Genomic DNA, 19,069 nt, shown 5'->3' with positions numbered 1-19,069 from the left:
CGGGGGCCGAGAAAAAGGGACAGTCCCCAAATGCATTTCCTTTATGCAGTTTCCCATAGGGATTTTGAACACGACTACAGACTGAACCGCTGAACAGAATTTCACCAAATTTGTCAGAAAGCTAGGTCTTTGTCCAGAAAGAGCATTTTTTTGTAATTTGGTGTAAATTCGTTCTGTAGTTGTGGAATTATTAAATCATTTTTTTTTATAGCTATCTAGGGACGCAAATCCTCTGCGGATCTGACAGATCTCTTGGTGAGATCTGATTGGCTGCCAACATTTCAACCAAGAAGTGTTGGCAGCCTTCTTGGGACTTGAACTGAACCCAAGTAAAAAAACAACCACGAAAAAAACACAAGAGTGCAGGGTAGGAATACCCTGACACTCTAGGCCTGGTGGTGGTTTTCCTTAATGTTTGCCTCAAAATTGTAGCGGATCTGCAAATCTGCTGCAAAAATGAAAAAGCAAAAACAAACGCGGTCTCCTGCGCTTGTTTTTTCGAAAGCCACCTGGGTGGGCCAGGTCCTGGGTAGAATACTTTGCAATTTAAGGGGGAGTGTGGCGCATGCAGCCCTCCTGGGGCCGATTTCGGCCCCAGGGACCCCTTCCCTGGGTCCCGGTCAAATTATAACATGAGGAAGGGGGCTGAGTGGCCCCCCTCCAGGGCCGATTTGGTCCCGCAGTCACCTCCCTCAGGTCTGGGCCAATTTTTAAAAAGGGGAAGGGGGACTGTGCTGGCCTGGGACCCTGTCCCCTGGGACCTAGCCTTAAAACTAATGGTCGGCCCCCACTTCCCGGGATGCGTATGGCCCCGTGGACCCCATCCCCCCCCTGGGGTCAGGACATGCATAGGAAAAGGAGGGAGGCCCTCCCGCAGCTATTAAAGGCCTGGAGACCCCATCCCCCATCCCCCAGAGCCAGCTCCTGGTATGTCCCTGCGTACCCACCCATGGGCTTGGCGGCTTCCCTGCCTGTACTGACATGGGCATGAAAACAAATGCTTGCTCTAGCTTGGAAGGAGAAAATTTAAAACTCCCTCCAAGTGAGAGAAAACACGAAGTCCGTTCCCACCTGGCGGGAGCTTTAAAATTGCTTCCGTCAGCTGGGAGCGGACTTCAGATCTGTTCCGGGAAACAGATCTAAATAATGCTCCCGACAACAGGGAGCAGCATTTTTAGCTTCTTCCTGTGGGCAGGAGCAACACCAGCTCATGCTGGATGCGGGGAGATGGCTGGGGCCCGGGGGTCTTGGGGCTCCTACTGAGACCCCCAACTAGGATATGGTAGGTGCCCTGGGTGAGTGTGTGGCTTTGTTGGCCAGGCCCTTGGGGATGGGGACCCCTGGGCTGAAATCGGCCTGGGAAGGGGGGCCACATGGCCCCCCTTTCCCTTTAGACAGTGGCTGGGCCCCGGGGAATGGGGACTCTGTGCCCCCCTCCCGGGTTGGCTGCCTTTGGGGGGGCTAACATACAGGCCTTGTGGCCAAATCGTTGCACACAGCCGAAGGGCGTGCATGTCGTAGGGTTGGTTGCATGAATGGGTTTGGCCACAGGCCTTGTGGCCAATCCGCCGCGCACAACCAAAGGCTGTGCATGGTGGCAGTTGGATTAACGTATGGAAATTAAATATTACTTTATGTTAAACAAACCCCAGAAATTCACTGAAAAAAACAAAGGTTACAGGAACGCTATCGTTAGGAAATAGCATTAAAAACCCATAGAAATTCAGTGAAAAAAACAAAGGTTAAAGGGATATTATAGTCAGGAAAAAGAATTTAAAAACAAAATAGAAATTCACTTAAAAACACAGGATACGGAACGATATAGTTAAGTTTGGATTTTACACACACAAAACCATAGAACTTCAGCAGTTATAGTTAGTTAGCTCAAGTAACTATAACTCGTGCCCTAAGGTAACTATAGCTCGCGTCCTCGCCATGCACTGCTAATTGTCCCACATATTACTTCACTCATGACATCTTCTATGACATCATTGATAATATCACTGCAACGTTTGCTGTAGAATTATTGATGAGATAACTGTGCATGGCGGAAGCACTGGTCATAGTTACTTGAGATAACTAACTGCTGAATTTCTATGGGTTTGTGTGTGTAAAATCTGAACATAACTAGAACATATCTCTTTAGCTATCAATCTATCTATCTATCTATCTATCTATCTATCTATCTATCTATCTATCTCCAGGAACTTTGTTGTTTTGATACGCCCAAGTCACACTTAAAATAAATATGTCTTTAAGGCCTTCTTGAACTGGAATACATTTGACAACTTCTCAGATGTCAGCAGGAGTTCAAAGTTCCTTCCCTCTAAGAATATGTATTTTCTTACATTTCAGAAACCTCTTATCAGAATTTCAAATATATAGTTGAATTTTAAAATATTCTTTATGCTGTACTATACAGGGACATATGCTTTAAGGTCAATGTTTTCATTGTAGTTCTGCCTTGTGCAGGACCTTGGCCATTTCGCTCTCAACTGATTTGATATACTTACTTTGAGTTTCTTTTACAATCACAGCCTCAGAGTTTTGGAGGACTTCCATATTTTTGACATTAGTTTTACAGGTTTAAATATAAAGGCTTTACAGTAAGCCAATATTGCTCCTATGTTCTCTAATGACAGCAGGGATTGTGTTTTCAAGAGCTTTAGGTGAGCATAGGTGGAAGATATAGTTGGGCTTTCAATCAATCAATCAATCAATATCAGAATTCAACTAAAAATTGCCTGCATAACATACAAAGCCCAACATCACAATAACCCGAGATACCTGGCCCAGCAATCTTCTTCTGAAACCACAATGCTTTACCAAAAAGAAAACTTACAACTGTGCCTTCTCTGGAATCGCTCCTAGGATTTGGAGCGCCCTGCCCCCTGAAACTAGACGGAACCCAAGAAGTAAAATCCCTACTTTTAAAGAAATTCTCATTAATCTTGGTACATTTGAATCTACGCAACTGAGAACCATATGTCAAGTCTTGTACACTTGTATCTATGCAACTGAGAACTGTATCTCAAGTTTTTAACTATGTATTCATACATTCCTTTTGTTCCTACTCTAGAGCTATGTCAAGTCTTGTATATTTGCATCCACGCAACTAAGACCTGTATTTCAATTCTTACCTATGTTTTCAAATGTTACTTTTGTTCCCTACGCACAACTCTTGTAAAGCGCTCTGATACCCGCAAGGGTCATGTTCGCGCTATATAAAACCTTCAAAATAAATAAATAAATAAATCAGGGAGCTTGTAAGCACACTACTCACCCGTGAGGGTCTCAAGGCGCTGAGGGGGATGGAGGTCAGTAGGTCCGTTTCATTTGAAAAGCCAGGTCTTAAAAACTTTGCTGTAGAAATGACAAAAGACTTTGTTCATTTCTATCTCGGCGTGGATAGCACTGTGCTCATCCTATGCTTAAAGACTTTGATAGAAAAGCAGACATTTGAGGTGAGCAGATCTACAGTGTCACTGGTGTTGAGAGTGCTCTATACAGGAGCTGCTTTCCACCTAAACTTGAGAACTACCCAGAGTTCTCTGCTTCTTTTTTGCATAATTTATTCGTCACTCTATGCCTGAAAGGGTATTTTTTTGACTTATACTGGGTGCTCCCTTGTGTCGGGACAAAGCTATACCTCTCTGAAGAGCTCTAATTAGAGTGAAACACTGTGTCAGGGGTTGCTTTTATTCATTTCAAGTTGGCTTGTTTGGTATTGTACCAATTCAAAGCTGTAATATTGTGCCTGGAGTGATAAACGGCTTTTGTCATTCTCGAGCTCGGCAGGGACAGCACTGTGCTAGTCCTATGCTTTAAAAACGTTGTGTAGAAATGGCAAAATACTTTGTCCATTTCTATCTCGGCGTGGATAGCACTGTGCTAATCCTATGTTTAAAGACTTTGATAGAAAAGCAGACATTTGAGGGGAGCAGATCTAGAGTGTTGCTAGTGTTGAGAGCGCTCTATACAGGAGCTGCTTTCCACCTAAAGTTGAGAACTACCCAGGGTTCTCTGCTTTATATACTTTATATATATATATATATATATATATCAAACTTATCACCGCGACTTGTTTAGAGGTTTGTTATACCTCTACACAAATGGCTTGTGCGTATCCAAACAACAATGTTCCTGGAGAGAGAGAGAGAGAGAGAGATTATATATATATATATATATATAATCTCTCTCACTCTCTCTCTCTCCAGGAACATAGTTGTTTGGATACGCACAAGCCATTTGTGTAGAGGTATAACAAACCTCTAAACAAGTCGCGGTGATAAGTTTGATATATATATATATATATATATATATATAAAGTATATAAAGCAGGTGGCTTGTGCGTATCCAAACAACAATGTTCCTGGAGAGAGAGAGAGTGAGAGAGATTATATATATATATATATATATATATATATATATATATATATATATATATATATATAATCTCTCTCACTCTCTCTCTCTCCAGGAACATTGTTGTTTGGATACGCACAAGCCATTTGTGTAGAGGTATAACAAACCTCTAAAGAAGTCGTGGTGATAAGTTTGATCTTGGTGGTGCTTTGGATGTCACCTGTTATGAAGCAGCCATTTTTTCTCCAGCACTAAGTCTTCTCAGTTTTTCTGCAAGAAGTTATGAGCCTCTGCATATGCCTATAGTTGTAGATTGGCCATCTCTCAAAAATGTTATTGAAAGGGGATATATGGGTAACTTTTGATCATCTTTGCCTGAAGACATTTTTTTAATAAATGGGTTGCCTAGACCTTTTTCAGCCCCTTAGGTACTTCTTGTGGGAAAGTGCTCCTTTTTGACATGGTCACCCCCACTTTTTGCCTGGTATTTGATGCAATTTTGACATAAGTGCACTGGGTTCCTGCTATCCAGTTCCCCAGTGCCAGATCTCTTTACCTAATACTGTACCATTGGTTCCCCAAGTGGTAAAACCTTTAGCACCCCATGTAAGTCTCTAGTAAATGGTACCCCCGGTACCTGGGCAAGAAGGCTAAAGAAGAACCCTAAGGGCTGTAGCATGTATTGTGCCACCCAAAGGGACCCCTCTGCACCAACACGCAGACTGCCGTTGCAGGCTGGTGACATGATGCAGAAAAAAGTGAAGGCACGACATGGAACACCTCCTGTGTTCCATGCCTACAGACACCGCATGCAGTATTGCAGTACAGGTAAGTCACCCCTACAGCGGGCCTTACAGCCCTATGGCAGGGTCACTATACTACATGTGTGGACATATCTGCATGAGAATATATGCCCCTGTGATAGCTGAGTCTATTCTTGGATATTACAAGTGAACAGGGAATACATTTTTAAGAACATGTACTGGACACTGGTCTTTAAGAGTTCCCTATCTACATGATGGCTTCGCTGAAACTAGAGATGTTTCGTAGCAAACATCTTGGATAGATAAACCCACACTGATTCCAGTGATGGCTTTATTAATACATGCACTCAGAGGGCACCTTGGATGTTCCCCCGGAAACTCTACTAACTACTTGTGTGCTGACTGACTGGTGTAAACCAGCCTGCCACCACAGACAGGTTTCTGACCCCCTGAAGGAGAGAGCCCATTCGCTCTCAGAGGGCATAACCAATACCTGCTCGGCCAGGGGTGTTGTCACCTCCTCCGAACAGGATGGCTATGTGATCAGCATATCAAGGAAGGAGCCTTCAAAGGCCTCTGCCGCCTTTGATATGTGACCCAAGGCTTTCCCAGACATCAGAATTGCCACCCCTGCCTCATTTGGCACCAGGACAGGCATGAAAATTAGCTAGTTAGGAGGCGTGCCCCCCTCTCAGGCTACTACCCTCCCTAAGGTGGGCTACCTGATCCGGACACAACTTTTAAAATGTCACCATTTTTATTTTGGTGGAATTAGGCCTTCTGGGTCAAGTCTATGTCCACCTCCCACAGGAAGTGGTCATATAGAGGGTTTAGACACCCTAAAGGTAAGTAGCACATAGGCTACTATCTGTCACTCCCTATAACGTCCCAAAATTGAGTATTTAGGTGGCATCCCTGACACCAGGGACTCAGATTCAATGGAAGAAGAAGAGAAGGACACCGAAAGCCGCAAGGAAAAGTGAGTACTGAAGACTGCTCTGGACATTTGGTGCCAAACCCTGCCTGCTGCACTAAGTTTCAACAATCGCGACTCAGCGACTCGTCCTGCAGCTGACCAGCTTCCAGACACCCGGGAGACTACCATACTTCACAAAACGACAAGCAATCTCCCTCTGAGAAGAGGAGCTACTCTCCTGCAGTCCCCAGGAGCTGAAAAACAAAGTCCGGTATTCGGTGTAGCTGCTCCCTGGCCAGCCTGACACAGCAGGACCCTTTGCTCCTGACGGTCAGATCTTTCCCTCCCCACTGAGTGAGAGGACATCCGGACCAACGAGAGCAGCACAGAACCAATACCTGGGGGACGGGACCCCTTGAAACAAGCAGAGACCGTGATCATGCAGTCGGGACTACAAGACAAAACCGCCATTGACTGATGTCAGCACCGCAAAGACCCACTCCCAGCTGTCCTGATTTTTTCCTCCCTCAACCGGTGAGACCGATGATCGCATGGCAGCCCAGCTGACCTTTCCTCTCTGCAGCAGAGCGCCCCAGAAGTGGTACCTATGAACCGACTTTGCTTTCTTGTCCCCAGACCATTGTGACCCAAGCTTCCCATTGGAAGCTCCCGTAATTTTCCCCAATTCCCCCACCTTGCAGCCTTTTTCAAAGTAGCCTCCTTCTCTTTACCAGCATAGCTCGCACAGCTGCCAACGTGACTAGCACCTTGCAACCTGGACACCCCAGGGCAGGTAGCGAGAAACTGCTGGTAGTGCTTTGGACCTTGGCCCCCTATGACCTTACGAACCAAAGGAGACCCCCAGAAACCAACCATAAATACCTGTATAGCTATCTATGCCTTTTCTCCCATAGCATTGCGCATAAAGGCACATTTAAGTAACTGTTTTACTTACCTGCAAAATTCAATATCTAAATAGGTACTTACTTGCTATCAAAATTGATATAAAAATACAACTTATTTTTCAAAATTGGGCTCAGATTTATTCTTTGGGAAACAGCAAATAGAACGAACGCCGAACAACGCGTTGCCTTTGTAATGCGAGCAGAATACTAAAATGCGTCTGAACCACGCATTACATTTACAACGCAAGTCATTATAACCGTGACTAGAGTTGGAGTAGTAAATTCTACTATTCCAAAGTTAGCACCCCCTAAGGCAAGAATGGAATGTATGGGTCAGACGCCTTCGTTGTTCTACCCGCATTGTTAAGGAACGCGTGGAAAATGAATGTGTGGTTGTGTCATACAACCTTATTCTTGTGTGTGTCTCATTAATTGCCTGTGTGTGTCAACAAATGGTTAGCACTACCAACTGATATGCCTAGCTGCTCGCCCTCACTACCACAAAAGAGAGCATTTGGGATATAATTTGTTCCTCTGGAAACCAAGTAGGGTTTGCCTGGACTCTTTACACAGTTTACCTCGTTTTGGTCCACTATAGAAAGAACCAGCTTCCTACACTGCTGCTGACGGAAAGGACTGCATAATTACTTTTCAGATTAATAGTGTGACATCTTCTATACCCTCTTCAATAAATGTGGTAGGCCAAGAACACTGGGGCAAAAGGTAGGGTGCAGAAGTTTGATTATGTGCATGACCTTGTCAAGAGAAATATCCTAGAAAGAAAATGTATATAACTGGGCCTGTACACTACTATTTGATCTGGGGATACTTATAGTTTTTTTCTGTTTTTCTTGGTAATGTGTCTTATGTTAGTGATTTTTCTCTCAGAAGTGCTTGATGCAACCTGGTGATTACTGGTCTTCTGCTAGATCTCTTGTGATCCCAGACTCGTGTAGATAGCCCGCGAGCCTGCAGAGTGTAGAAGTTCCATGTTGTTCTTCTGAGCCTTGGCCGTCACCACTTGAGGTGCTGAAATCTTTCCTTGTTTCTTGACAGTGACTTTGTTTCCCCTGATGGTGGAAGGATGGGAGGGGTTTATGAGATGTAAACGCCTCCTACTGTCTCGCACTCCGAGCATGTCACTGGCTGGGAAAATGTAGGGTCGTAGGCTAGTTTAACCAACCCGGTATTGATATTTACTCATTTTCTTGTTTTTAGTTTGCATCCCGTGCTCGACTTAAAGTGACGGTGGCGGGCAAGGAGCTGATTCTAGAGCTGGAGAAAAACAAGTAAGTGGGTTATCAACTGGGAAAGAGGGGGGGGTCTTCCAGGAAAGAGGCCTGTGCCTGACAACGAGGCAGAGCTAAGGAGAACAAAGCTTGTGCTTATAAAAGCAAATACAGTGATTGATAGGCACAGACCCGAATGGTTGATGGAACTAGATGCCACTGTGCAACTTGGCAGAGACCGGTGTGCCAGCTAGAAAGCTAATGCCTGATGGACAGAGCGAATCAAAGTTTTGACAGAATCCGAGAGATCACAGTTTGACAGGGGCAGAGAGACTAATATATGACAGGGCAAAACACCCAGGTGCTGTCAGAAACCCCATGGCTGATCGTTCAGGAATGCTATTATCTGATAGGGGCAGAACATAGGGGCATGTCTGCCAACAAAGAAGGCAGAGGCTGACCCAGGTCTGATAGATATTGAGTGTACAACTGGAGTAAATATAGCAACGGATGACAGGAGCAGAGAGGTCAGTGTTCGACAGGGCCGGAGATGCATCTGCCTGATTGGGAAAGAGTGCAATTGTTTGACAGGAGCAGAGAGGCTAGTGCCTTTAAGGGGATTGGGGAACACAGGTCACTGTAAAACCGATGAGGAGACAGGTGTACCAACCAGCAGGCACTTCTGTAAGTGGTTCGGGGCCAGCCAGGGTTATCCCTAAGAAAACGAAACAAACAAGCATTTGCAATGCAATAGGTCTCGCATTAGGAAAGTTTGAGCTATTGGTATTGTAAATTACAAATATTTTATTTGTGTTGGTTTTGAAAATAGCAAAATTAATAGCTTTGTAATTTACAATGCCAATAGTTTTAACTTTCGCAAATGTGACACCTATAGCATTTGTAATGCAATATGTGTTGTATTTACGTGACTTAGATGTATTGATATTACAAATAACAATGGCTTTTAATTTTTTTAATAATGAATACTTAAATAAAAGTTATTGTAATTTATAATGGCAATAGCTATAACTTTTGTAAATAACTTTTGTGAAGTGAAATATTAACATCTTTTTGTGACATTTGTAATAAAGCTTGAAACATTGAGAGAACATATTTGAAGCAGTTGTTCACAGGCTGTTCGGGCAGGTTTTTCCGGGGGGGGTTCTTTAAACAAGATTGGCCAGGCTTGCTGGCAAATGATACGATATGCATTCATGTATCTGTGAAATGTCACCCCAGCGTGTGTGTCTCGTGCACCCCTGAGTGCCCAGGGGGTGTGCTGGGCTGACGGGAGGGTGTGCACAGCATTCATGACCCTGAAGCATCCTCTGGCCTTTTCACAAGTGTCCACCAAGCCCTTTGCGCACAATCAATGGTGAGTGAAATGATTCTCAGAAGGTGGAAACCGAGGGCGTGTCTGCTGGCCGGAGGACCGGATATTACAGGAGGAATTAAACATGTTTATCAAGGTTCAAGGACCCTGGCCTGGGAGGAAGGTCTAAGTATGAGAGGTGCCGAGCAGGTCCCACCGGTGCTGTGATGAGAGGCGCTCTCAGCCCTGCAGCACAGCGTGTAACCCTGGGCCTGGTGCTGGCTAGGAGAGGCTTGGCTCTCGAGTGGGCGCGGACTAACTCTCACATCTCATGGAATACCACCTGCCGGCCTGGGAGGAGGGTGTAAGTATGAGAGGCGCCGAGCAGGTCCCACCGGTGCTGTGATGAGAGGCGCTCTCAGCCCTGCAGCACAGCGTGTAACCCTGGGCCTGGTGCTGGCCAGGAGAGGCTTGGCTCTCGAGTGGGCGCGGACTAACTCTCACATCCCATGGAGTACCACCTGCCGGGCTGTGCCAGCCTGCCAGGATACAGGGCGGGGGCGGAGACAGTGGCTGTGCGTGGGCACGAGACAGCCTCGGGCAACACCTGAGAAGATGCAAACACCAGGAATTCTTACAGAGTGACGTCCCCGCAGGTGTGCCTGTGTTCCGACAGCCAATTTACTGCTAAGGTATCATTTGGACGTCTATGTAAGCAGATTATTAGTGATACCAAGGCTCTGATCGGTGCCAACTTAACGTGCAGGTTTCTAGTAATGCCCTTCGTCTCGGTTCCCTTTGTGTTCGCTTCTCATCCCGCACCTGTCTGTATTCACCTGGCTGTATGAGGTGAACCTGAACCGCAAAGAAAACTGCAAAATGGAGGTGACACTTTCAGACGGTAAGAAATGTCATAACAATGACATTAAGAAATGCTAAACCATGTTAACTCAGCACGGCAGCCCCATGTCCTCAGTCGTCACGCCAAGAATGCGGCAGCCGCAGCCTTGACATTTTCATTGTCCACTCACTGAAGCCATCCGCACAAAAAACAAGGTACAAGTACTCCTGCCTCTCTCACTGTGAAAGGGAGGAGGGACAAAGAGGGACCTGCCCCTGAAATAGGGTCCTGTGGCTCGAGTCACATTGTATCCGTTGACGCAGGTCCTCCGTTAAGAGCTCGGTTCAGGGGTAGTATGGCATTGCTACAATTACAATACCTCAGTCGACAGGAGCAGCAATAGCCCTGATTTAATCAAATTTAGAACATTACTGCGCCACTCTTGGGCCAGCCTCAGCGCTCACTGTGTGACCTCTGACAGCATAGCTTGTATGAGAAGTCCTAGGTCTGACGCAGTCTTTAACAAAATCTCACACGATCACTCACTCCCTCCCTCGTGTACCTCAGAGCGGAATCCCCTCTGTATGCACGTAGTGAAGGTTTGTGTGCTTTTCATATCAAGGGGATGTTAAGCTGGCCCACTTCTCACGCACATTGCTAAAACTCAGCGGCACTCCAGCGAATCACGGCAGCTAGTGACAGCATGCATCAGTGAGGGCACTACAGCGTTTCACAGCCTCCCCTGGGGCGGGACTTCCACCTTCTGCGGGAAGCCCGTGCCCACTAAGTGATTGGACGAGAAGGGCAGAAGGAGGAAGTCCCGCCCCAGGGTAGGCTGTGAAACGATGTAGACACGTAGGAGGAGCAGAGGCCGCCGATGCAAGGGAGGGAAGCCCCGCGTGACAGAGCCTGTAGCCCGGTGAGTGGGGTGGGTGGGGCTTAGTTGGGGCTTAGTGGGGTAGGGGGGGCCTGCATGTGTGTGCGTGTGCATGCGTGTGTGTGTGCATGCGTGTTTTTCTGCGTGTGTGTGTGTGCATGTGTGAGTGTGGCTGTGTGTGTGTGCGTGCGTGCGCGATTGAGAGGCGAGAGGCTGACTTGCTGTGCACAGTTTCTGGGAAGCGCGTCCACATAACAGAATCAGCGCGTGCCCTGGTCTGTCTCCCTTGGGAGGCATCACGCTGACAATAGGTCTCTCGCTGGCGAGATCTAAAAAGGAGCTTGAACCAGAGCCCTCTAAGGCCCAATACTTCTGTCCTTTACCTCCCGAAGAAAAACACACTATTCCAGCCTTCTTGTCACACGCCAGGTCTGCATCACAACAGCACAGGATGTCCTATCGTGGCACAGGGACGTTGGTTTCTTTTGTCCTGAGATTGTATTTCATGCCTTTGAATAGCCAATTAGCCCACTGTACACTTGACTCGCCAAGTATTGTGAAAGCAAGCAGTCAAGGCACCACTTACTTTTAAAATTACAATTTAAAATATTGTGTTCCTTATGGCTCGAGTAAATGGTGGTATATAAAAATATGTTGTTGCCTCTTGATTTCTGTTATATTTTTGTTCCGTAAGACTATTAATTAATTTGTCTAGCACAGAAAATGTACTACACAGTCCACGCATCAAGTGAGGGTTTCTTAGGCACTCTTTTTAGGCCGCACCTATTTTTAGCTGCCTCACATTTTTCATCCCACTTAGAGCACGAGCAACAGGCATATATTGGCACAGGGGTTTTCTGTCAGAGTCAGGGAGAACGCTGTCTGACAAGTTCACCTGAGGAGAAAGGCCTATGTCACTTAGGCAGAGAACCCAGTGTATGACAGAGGCAGACCTGTCAACAGAGATGCCAGTGCCTGTCATGAGACAAATCATTCCAGTATACAATCAACACCCGCCCGAGACCTAAATTCAGAGTTCCTGATGATCACTCCAGAGACAGTCACCTCTGCAATCTGCTCCGTAGATGTCCTGCGTTACTCACGTTAAAGAGCTAGTTGTGCTTTAGGTTTTTTGTCGAATAGAAAACCTACAGGCATTAAGTAAGTACCCAGTAGTTTGGAGAGCAAATTAAGTGCAGATATCACATTGCAGTGACATTTTGCTTTAAACATGTTTTCCAACCGAATCACATAGGACATGTTGTGGTCTAAGAAATATTGTGTGTGTACATAAATAACAAGCATTTGCAATGCAATAGGTCTCGCATTAGGAACGTTTGAGCTATTGGTATTGTAAATGACACATTTTTTATTTATGTGTTGTTTTTGAAAATAGCGAAATTAATAGCTTTGTCATTTACAATGCCAATAGTTTTAACTTTCGCAAATGTGACACCTATAGCAGTGGTGGACGTGGTAGTGGACTCGTGGTGGTGGCCGTGGTGGTTGACATGGTGTTGGTGGTGGACATGGTGGTGGCGGATGTGGTGGTGGATGTGGTGGACATGGTGGTGGTGGACGGGGTGGTGATGGTTGTGGACGTGGTGGAGGTGGAGGTAGGTGTGGTGGTGGTGGACGTGGTGGTGGTGGATGTGGTGGTGGATGTGGGTGTGGTAGTATGGAGGGCTGAATACGAGAGGCACTGAGAGAAAAAAAGTTATGGGTGAGCGGTTTGCTGCCAGTTGCTGCTGCCACTCTCAGATCTCACTTGTCAACCATCCTCCATATTTGTTATTCCACGTGTGCACCATCTTCATGCCAATGAATTTGAGGTTATTAAACTTTCTAACATACCACAACTCTAGACCATAAAAATGTGTAATTCCCAAAACCTGCACCACAATATGAATCACACTGGAAATGCACAAAAACAAGAAGCCTGGAAACATGACAAAACCCCAAAATAGCTCACTGAACCCTGCAGGGCTAAACATGGAGAAGAGACGTTTTTAGGTTAGCAGAGAGCTAGCATCTGTGTCTGGTCTGTCCAAACTCATCTGGGTTTTTTGGCCACCCAGGTTAAAAGGCCTTGCGCACCTTGTAAAACAGGCCAGTGATTACCGTAAATTTCAACTGTTGGGCCTTTAGCCAATGTTGGTCATATATCATAGGTTAGGATCACAATCTAATTATGACCTCGGTAGTATATGCAGTATGTTCTAAATTACCCCTAGTCATGAGTAAAGTTAATCCAAGCATGTTATTAATTGAAAACCATCCCCTTCTGCTATCTGCCCACTGTTTATCAGGCATCCTTTAAGTTATTTTATGAGAAGCCCTCCGTTATTTTAGGCCCCCCTCCAAGGTGCCTGCCCCCGCAACTCCTTACTACTTCAAAAGTGAGGCTACGCCGGACCCTTTGTCACGTTACTGCTGTGAAGAACAACCGGCGATCGGGCGAGGTATCTCTTTGTGCGGAGCGGGTTTGCGGTCATGTGAGAACGTGATTGTAGTGTCATCAAGTCACGTGACCGCAACAGCGCAACGCACTTACGCGTTGCCATGGAGACCTTTAGGCGTAGCGTTTTTTCTTTATTCCTGCCCCAATGTTTTTTGCAAACTTTATTGGTCTGCCTAGGTTGCTTAATTTAAAAGCACTCACTATCCACAACCAAAGTAACCCTCCCTTAGTGGCAGATATCAACGGGAACGGGTTGTCATTTACGCAAGCCCATAACTTCCCCATGCGATGTAGAAGGTGTAAAATATGGTTTGCTATGGATGCTTGTTGGAGAGCGATAAATATCTATAAACAAAGAAACCCTCCCTCAGTGGCAGTTATCAAAGGGACCGGGTTATCAATAATACACACCCATAGCTCACCCTTGTGCATCGGGGAAGTTGAAGGTGGATGAATCCAGGGTAACTATTAATAACAAGAAAAGAAAAAGATGCCCGACGCAGGCTGTCTGATGCGACCTTCGAGAATGCCGACGCTTGCTTCATTAAACCAGCCTCTGACTCCTGGATGACAACCACCACACTTCTGAACAAGACGTGCACGTGCAGTGGCAAAAACAAAAACTGCCGTGGGGCGGGACTTCCGTTTCCTGCTGGAAGCTCACGCCCACGGAGTGGCTGGCCAGGAGAGGAGCAGTGGTGACGTGGGACTCCCATGCCCGAGGGAGAGCCCCACGGTGGCGGCTGAAGTCCGGAGTTGCGCCGATGCGGTAAGTGGGGCTTAGTTGTAGTGGGGGTGGCGGCAGGGGAGGGGGGAGAGTGGGGGGTGTGTGCGCGTGTGTGACTGTGTGTCGGTTAGCTGTGCGTGTGTATATGTGGGTCTGTGTGCCTGCGCCCTGCTGCATTGTGCATGCGTGGGTGTATGTGTGTGTGTGCGCATGCGTGAGTGTCGCTATGTGTGCGTGCGATTGAGAGAGGCGAGAGGCTGTCTTGCTGTGAATCTGACACAGGAGATGTACACAGCGCCGGGCTGGGCGTGCGCGCCCACGAAGTGTCATCGCCGCGTGCACATCCCCTGTCTCAGATTCCCGAAAGCGGACAACACTAGATACTTCGCTGGATGCAATGCTTCGCATTGCTTTCTCCAGCTCGACCTAAAAAGTGGGCGGGTGTCAACCAGAGGCCCATAGCTAAACATGCCAATTTAGCCACCAGCATGCTGGTAATTATAGTTTTTAAGTTTGAGTCTATAAACTTGTTCATATGCAGTGTGACTCTTTAAAACAGGAAGGCTCTCCAAAAGGCCTCATACATCACATCTGGGGCTTGTTTATAGAGGTGTAGGTAAGTGCAGCAGGTGCAGTAGGTTTGAGAAAGCCCACTGCATCCCAGTTATGTCTATCTTTTACTACTGACCCTGGGAGCAGGAAAGTCCATTTCCCTTGCTTGTATTGGGTCCCTAGCACCCTTTCTGGGCCACTGGGCAGCCATGCATGTATGCTGCATGCAATTGATTTCCGATTGCATTTATTTATTATTTTTTTAAGAATATGTGCGCAGCTGACACATGAGGAAGTGTGGTTGGTTAAATCTTGGAGATTTTACGAAAGTAGGTCACCGCTGCAGTTCTGTGAGCCACTTTAGCGGTTCAGAAGTATGTCACATTCCCACAGCTGACTATGCCTCATTAAATCCATCTTATCACATGAAGCAAGTAGATGGTTTCCTAGAGTACGAAATGACTTGGAAATTCCTCAGAGAACTGCTGATATCTTGGCTGTTTGATGTACGCAGTGAAAATACCTGGCAGAAATGGCCTTTCAGACTCTCTGGCCAAAGTTTACAAAGATAATCAAATGTGTAACTTTAACCTACACCTGCGACTGATATGATTTATGAATGTAAATTTGTTCTTTATAACAAGAAGCCGTCACTTTACAATTATCCATCCACTAACATACTATTACTCTTAGTATAGCATAATATGAATAATATTATGTGGGAGTAAATCTGCAAAGCTAGTCAGGGAGCTCTGTATGGGTGACTAATACATTTTAATGGGGTGATGCAGACATCATAATTAGAATGTGCTACTTTAGCCCCTGATGTGTGGTAGTTGGCGGGGATGAGAATCCCTTGAATCCAGCAGCACTGAAAAATCCTACTTCAATCTAAAACAAGCATTGACAAAGCCAATAGGTCTTGCATATGAGGGTTATTGGGAAAGTTTTGTAGTCATGCTGTACAGCAGAGCAGATGCTTTGCAGTGGTGCTAACACTCATTTTAAACAAGCATTTGCAATGCAATAGGTCTCGCATTAGGAAAGTTTGAGCTATTGGTATTGTAAATGACAATTTTTTAATTTATGTTTTGGTTTTGAAAATAGCGAAATTAATAGCTTTGTCATTTACAATGCCAATAGTTATAACTTTCGCAAATGTGACACCTATAGCATTTGTAATGCAATATGTGTTGTATTTACGTGACTTAGGTGTATTAATATTACAAATAACAATGGCTTTTTTTTAAATAATTAATACTTAAATAAAAGTTATTGTAATTTATAATGGCAATAGCTTAAACTTTTGTAAATAACTTTTGTCAAGATTATGTTCAGTGTATTTTATTGTGACGAAAATCCAAGAACAGAAGTGAAATATTAACATATTTTTGTGACATTTGTAATAAAGTTACAAATATTGAGAGAACATATTTGAACCAGTTGTTGTTGAATGGTTGCACAGATTGATGCTGTGGTGGCGCTGAGTGATGTTGAGGTAGCGACAAGTGATGCTGTGGCATTCAGTGATGCTGTGAAAGCGCCTAGTGATGTTGTGGTGCCCCTGAGTGATGCTGTGGTGGTGCTGAGTGATGCTGTGGTGATGCGATAGATAGATAGAGTGAGTGCGATACATAGATAGAGTCAGTGCGATAGATAGAGTGAGGGCGATAGATAGTCGGAGGGTGATAGATAGATAGAGGAAGGGTGATAGATAGATACTAAGATAGAGTGAGGGCGGTAGATAGATAGATAGATAGAGTGAGGGCGATAGATAGATAGATAGATAGATAGATAGATAGAGTGAGGGCGATAGATAGACAGATAGAGTGAGGGCGATAGATAGACAGATAGAAAGAGTGATGGCGATAGATAGAGTGAGTGCGATAGACTGCTAGAGTGAGGGCGATAAATAGACAGATAGATAGAGTGAGGGCGATAAATAGATAGAGGGCGATAGATAGAGTGAGGGCGATAGATAGATAGATAGAGTGAGGGTGATAGATAAATAGAGTGAGGGCGATAGATAGAGTGAGGGCGATAGATAGAGTGAGGGCAATAGATAGAGTGAGGTCGATAAATAGATAGAGTGAGGGCGATAGATAGATAGAGTGAGGGCGATAGATAGACAGATAGAGTGAGGGCGATCGATAGATAGATAGAAAGAGTGATGGCGATAGATAGAGTGAGTGCGATAAATAGACAGCTAGAGTGAGGGCGATAGATAGACAGATAGATTGAGTGAGGGCGATAGATAGAGTGAGGACGATAGATAGACAGATAGATAGAGTGAGGGCAATAGATAGATAGAGGGCGATAGAGTGAGGGCGATAGATAGATAGATAGATAGATAGATAGATAGATAGATAGATAGAGTGAGGGTGATAGATAAATAGAGTGAGGGCGATAGATAGAGTGAGGGCAATAGATAGAGTGAGGGCGATAAATAGATAGAGTGAGGGTGATAGATAGATAGATAGATAGATAGAGTGAGGGCAATAGATAGATAGATAGATAGATATAGATAGATAGATAGATAGATAGATAGATAGATAGAGTGAGGGCGATAGATAGACAGATAGAGTGAGGGCGATCGATAGATAGTTAGATAGAGTGATGCCGATAGATAGAGTGAGAGCGATAGATAGACAGATAGAGTGAGGGCGATAGATAGATAGAGTGAGGCCGATAGATAGATAGATAGATAGATAGATAGATAGATAGATAGAGTGAGGGCAATAGATAGAGTGAGGGTGATAGATAGATAGATAGATAGATAGAGTGAGGGCAATAGATAGAGTGAGGGTGATAGATAAATAGAGTGAGGGCGATAGATAGAGTGAGGGCGATAGATAATAGATAGAGTGAGGGCAATAGATAGAGTGAGGGTGATAGATAAATAGAGTGAGGGCGATAGATAGAGTGAGGGCAATAGATAGAGTGAGGGCGATAGATAGATAGAGTGAGGGCGATAGATAGATAGAGTGAGGGCGATAGATAGAGTGAGGGCGATAGATAGAGTGAGGGCAATAGATAGATAGATATATAGATAGATAGATAGATAGAGTGAGGGCGATAGATAGAGTGAGGGCGATAGATAGAGTGAGGGCGATAGATAGATTGATAGAGTGAGGGGCGATAGATACATAGATAAAGTGAGGGCGATAGATAGAGTGAGGGCGATAGATAGTGTGAGGGCGATAGATAGAGAGATTGATAGAGTGAGGGACGATAGATAGATAGAGTGAGGGCGATAGAGTGAGGGTGATTGATAGATAGATAGATAGAGTGAGGGCGATAGATAGGTAGATTGAAAGAGTGAGGGACGATAGATGGATAGAGTGAAGGCGACAGATAGATAGAGCGAGGGCGATAGATAGAGTGAGGGTGATAGATAGAGTGAGGGTGATAGATAGATAGATAGATAGATAGATAGATAGATAGAGTGAGGGCGATAGATAGATAGATATATAGATAGATAGATAGATAGATAGATAGTTAGATAGATAGATAGTGTAATTATGTGGTGTGTAATTATGTGGCACTGAGTGGTATTTGGAGTGTATGTTGCATTGAGTGCAGTGTAATTATGTGGCGTGTAATTATGTGGCACTGAGTGGTATTTGGAGTGTATGTTGCATTGAGCGCAGTGTAATTATGTAGCATATAATTATGTGGCACTGGGTGGTATTATGTGGATTGTATGTTGTATTCAGTAGAGTGTAATTGTGTGGAGTTTAATTATGTGGCACTGAGTGGTATTGTTTGGAGTGTATGTTGCATTGTAATTATGTAGCATATAATTATGTGGCACTGAGTGGTATTGTGTGGTGTGTATTTTATTCAGTAGAGTGTAATTATGTGGTGTCTAATTATGTGGCACTGAGTGGTATTTGGAGTGTAAGTTTTGTTGAGCACAGTGTATATAGCATATACCTATGTGGCACTGAGTGGTATTATGTGGAGTGTATGTTGCATTGAGTGCAGTGTAATTATGTTGCATATAATTATGTGGCACTGAGTGGTATTGTATGGAGTGTGTGTTGCATTCAGTAGAGTGTAATTATGTGGCGTGTAATTATGTGGCACTGAGTGGTATTTGGAGTGTATGTTGCATTGA

General features: G+C 45.0%; 1 protein-coding gene across 1 annotated transcript in view; it reads left to right on the top strand.

Moving 5' to 3' along the window:
- The window catches only part of ADAM19 (ADAM metallopeptidase domain 19), a 353,591-nt gene that overhangs the window by 52,286 nt on the left and 282,236 nt on the right, over positions 1–19,069 (top strand). Inside the window, exon 3 of the mRNA XM_078653717.1 lies at positions 8,169–8,239. Within this exon, the coding sequence (XP_078509843.1) occupies positions 8,169–8,239 (71 nt within the window). The remainder of the gene's footprint in view (positions 1–8,168; positions 8,240–19,069) is intronic.

The sequence above is a fragment of the Lissotriton helveticus genome, chromosome 7 (genome assembly GCF_964261635.1).
Source record: "Lissotriton helveticus chromosome 7, aLisHel1.1, whole genome shotgun sequence".
NCBI lineage: Eukaryota > Metazoa > Chordata > Amphibia > Caudata > Salamandridae > Lissotriton > Lissotriton helveticus.
This window is presented reverse-complemented; position numbering and strand designations above follow the sequence as displayed.